This window comes from Somniosus microcephalus, chromosome 29 (genome assembly GCF_052327205.1).
Source record: "Somniosus microcephalus isolate GS21.2 chromosome 29, FLI_Smic_1.0, whole genome shotgun sequence".
NCBI lineage: Eukaryota > Metazoa > Chordata > Chondrichthyes > Squaliformes > Somniosidae > Somniosus > Somniosus microcephalus.
In genome coordinates, this window is record NC_141015.1 from 6,313,207 (window position 1) to 6,317,284 (window position 4,078).

Genomic DNA, 4,078 nt, shown 5'->3' on the forward strand with positions numbered 1-4,078 from the left:
ATGATTCAGCAGAAACCATTTTGATTTCGACAGATACTTCAGTACACTGTTTATGTTCCGCTTAAAACCATTGCCAAGTAGTTTATTGGTCCAGCTGAAAACTCCAAACAACCATTAAATGCAGATGGACGCGCTCACCCGATTCTAGTGTGAACAGTGTGGTTGATCATTGAGTGTGGGATAGACACTTCCTCCATCACTCTGGTACTATGTGGCAAGGTGAGATTCACTGCTGAATATACTGTATCTGTCACTCTCTGGTACTGTGTCAGTGTGGGATTGACAGGTGAGTATAGGACAAGCAGTACCACTCACTCACTGGTACTGCATGTGAGTGAGGGAGTATTCGTTTATACAGGATAGCAATTGTATCTGTCACTCTGTTACTATGTGGCAGCGTTTGATTGTCAGGTGAGTGGTGAATAGATAACTTAATGGGCAAAACTGTGGCAAATGATTTTCAAAGCAGATTTTAAGATTTAACATGTTAAATCAGATCTGGTATAATTGTGACCCATAGAACAGAACAGTAACCAGCCCTTTCAAAGATAATGTGGGTGGCTCTGAAAAGAGCCTTTGGGTTATTAGATTGAATCTTGTTCGCTTTACTTGCTCTTGGAGCTGGCAGTGCTGGTTTTTTTGGGCAGCAGCACCGCCTGGATATTAGGCAGCACCCCGCCCTGAGCGATGGTCACCTTTCCCAGCAACTTGTTGAGCTCCTCGTCGTTGCGGATGGCCAGCTGCAGGTGTCTGGGGATGATGCGGGTCTTCTTGTTGTCCCGGGCCGCGTTGCCGGCCAGCTCCAGAATTTCAGCGGTCAGATACTCGAGCACAGCAGCCATGTAGACCGGGGCTCCGGCACCCACACGCTGAGCATAGTTGCCCTTTCGCAGGTGCCTGTGAACACGGCCCACAGGGAACTGCAGTCCGGCCCGGGATGAGCGAGACTTGGCTTTGGCCCGAGCTTTACCGCTGGTTTTTCCTCTTCCAGACATTTCCACAATCAACACGGTTAGAGAAAGAATGAAAGTCTCCTCCCACATCTGCCTTTCTTATACCTTCTGGAGGAATGCAGACAGCGTACTTGTGATTGGTCGCACTGTGGTGAATTTTATTGGTGTTTTCCTGTGACCAATCACAGTCTGCTTTTCCCACCAATGAAAAGAGGTCGGAAATAACTGCCTCAACAGTCAGACCGCCAACGATTTTTTAAATCTCAAAATCCCCGCCAATAATTTTTAAATTGAGGATTATGTTAATAAATTCACCATTAGCCAAAGATTTCCAAGCACGTTTTATTCCCGTTTGTCTTATTCCATATTTCCCTTGCACAGTCCGGGCTGTGACAATCAGCCTGTTCAATTTCAGAATGTAACGGGCGGGAATCAACCCCCATTGGTTCTGTAAGCGGACACATTCCAGCTCAATCTTTGTAAAAGTGAGGTTTCAATAATTATCGATGGATCCTTTGCACAGCCAGGAGTGAAAACAGAAGCGGGAGCCCTGTGAAAAGAGAAGAGGGACAGTGTTCAAACTGCCCCCGTTCCGGTCTCTGTTAGAACTCCCATTCTGGGCTGTTACACTGCAAGAAGTCTCGGGTTAATAAACCCCCAACAGTTATTTTTAAAACCTGAAAATGCCTTGAGAGAGAACGATGTGACTGGAATCTGAGTCTTACCCGTAGAACAAGCTCTTAATTCGTCGGCAGGCGCTGTAAATGAACGTGTCTGAGAACAAAGGGAAACAAAGAAACATCGAAGATAGGAGCAGGGGTAGGCCATTCGGCCCCTCGAGCCTGTTCCGCCATTTAATGAGATCATGGCTGATCATCTAAATTCAGTACCCTGTCCCTGCTTTCTCCCCATATCCCTTGATCCCTTTAACCTTAAGAAATATATCTAACTCCTTCTTGATTATATTAAATGAATTGGCCTCAACTGCCTCCTGTGGTAGAGAATTCCACAGGTTCACCACTCTCTGGGTGAAGAAATTCCTCCTCATCTCAGTCCTAAATGGCTTACCCCTTATCCTTAGATTGTGACCCCTGGTTCTTGATGTAAGCCCCCAAAGTGTGGACTAAGTGATATACAAAGTCAACAACACTGGCTTGTTATAAGAAAGACAGACCCAATAATTGAAGTAAAAACGGTTTATTCAGGCCTGGGGCGCTATGGCTCTTGCGTCCCAACACAAGGCTGCAACTCCACCGAATCTCTTGAGGTTCACACAGTTATACAAAAATTAAGGCCCTGCCCTAAAGGCGGGGATAAGCTTATTAGCATATACAGAATTATAGTTAAATTGTAATTATAAAACCGTGACATTCCATTCTTCCAGTCGCTTACAAATCTCACATTTCGTTATCAGTTGGTCCTGTTACTTTCTCATGACCCAGGGGCCTCAACTTTATTACTTTACGATCGTCCATTTGCTGTTGTCAGATGGCTTGGTCTTTTTAAGTATTTCTCTAAGATAGTAGATCTTTCCAAAGCGGGCAATCCGCAGACTTTCTGTCTCTCTCTCTTAAATTATTTCTACAGAGCAAAAACACTTTAGTTAGTTCAAAAAATAGAACCCTATTGAGCTTCACACTTAACAAACCCTTAAGTGCAAAGGTGTCGACTCGTGTGGCCGAACCCATATATCTCTCCCTCTTTCTAAGGGGTTGTTTTGAAAGTTTTAATCTCTCAGCAGTTACCCCGTAGTCCTGTTTAAACATTATCTGGGTTTATACAACTTTTACAGACTTCTATTGTTCAACTCGGAGCACGAATTAACCTATTCCCTCCATTTTGTATATTGGTGTTACAGATGAATCCTGGATTGTTTTACCTTATTAAATCCAATTTTTAATATCTTACTTCAGTTCTAGACTCCCCCACCATCAGGAACATCCTTCCTGCATCTAGTCTGTCTAGTCCTGTTAGAATTTTATAAGTTCCAATGAGTTGCCCTCTCATTCTTCTAAACTCTAGCGAGTATAAACCTAATCGACCCAATCTCTCTTTATAAGTCATTCCTGCCATCCCAGGTATCAATCTGGTGAATCTCCACTGCACTCTCTCCATGGCAAGAACATCCTTCCTCAGGTAAGGCGACCAAAACTGCACACAATACTCAAGGTGTGGTCTCACCAAGGCTCTGTACAACTGCAGCAAGACATTCTTGCTCATGCACTCGAATCTTCTCGCTATGGGGCGGGGCCAGGGAGGAGCATTAGTGGTTCCCCCTAGTGGAACATTCCAGACATTACAAGTGCAAGTACAAATATCAGAACACAGTTATTTCATCACACTCCTGTACACGAATCCTCTCGCTATGAAGGGCAACATACCATTTGCCTTCTTAACCGCCTGCTGCACCTGCATGCTTACCTTCAGCGACTGGTGCACAATGACCCCCAGGTCACGTTGCACTTCCCCTTCTCCCAATCTATTGCCATTCAGATAATAATCTGCCTTCCTGTTTTTGATACCAAAATGGATAACCTCGCATTTATCCACATTATACTGCATTTGCCATGCATCTGCCCAATCACGCAACCTGTCCAAATCATACTGGAGTTTCACTGCATCCTCCTCACAGCACACGCACCCACCCAGCTTTGTATCATCTGCAAACTTGGAGATATTACATCTAGTTCCCTCGTCTAGATCATTTATTTATATTGTGAATAGCTGGGGTCCTAGTACCGATCCCTGCAGTACCCTACTAGTCACTGCCTGCCACTCGGAAAAGGACTCGTTTATTCCAACTCTTTGCTTCCTGTCTGCCAACCAGTTCTCTATCCAAGGCAGCACCTTACCCCCAATCCCATGTGCTTTAACTATGCACGCTAATCTCTTATGTGGGATCTGATCGAAAGCCTTCTGAAAGTCCAAATACACCACATCCACTGGTTCTCATTTATCTATTCTAGCAGTTACATCCTCAAGAAATTCCAGTAGATTAGTCAAGCACGATTTACCTTTTGTAAATCCATGTTGACTTTGTCCGATCCTGTCACTGTTTTCCATGTGCTCTGCTATTACATCTTTTATAATGGATTCTAGCATTTCCCCACTACCGATGTCAGGCT

At 44.4% G+C, this 4,078-nt stretch overlaps 1 protein-coding gene across 1 annotated transcript; it reads right to left on the reverse strand.

Annotated features, from left to right (window-relative positions):
- Window positions 1-545: 545 nt before the first annotated feature.
- LOC147098429 (histone H2A type 2-C-like) lies at window positions 546-1,031 on the reverse strand. The gene has a single exon (XM_085970111.1). It carries the CDS (start codon window positions 993-995, stop codon window positions 606-608), a length of 390 nt encoding a protein of 129 aa, XP_085826237.1. The 5' UTR covers window positions 996-1,031; the 3' UTR covers window positions 546-605.
- Window positions 1,032-4,078: the final 3,047 nt, after the last annotated feature.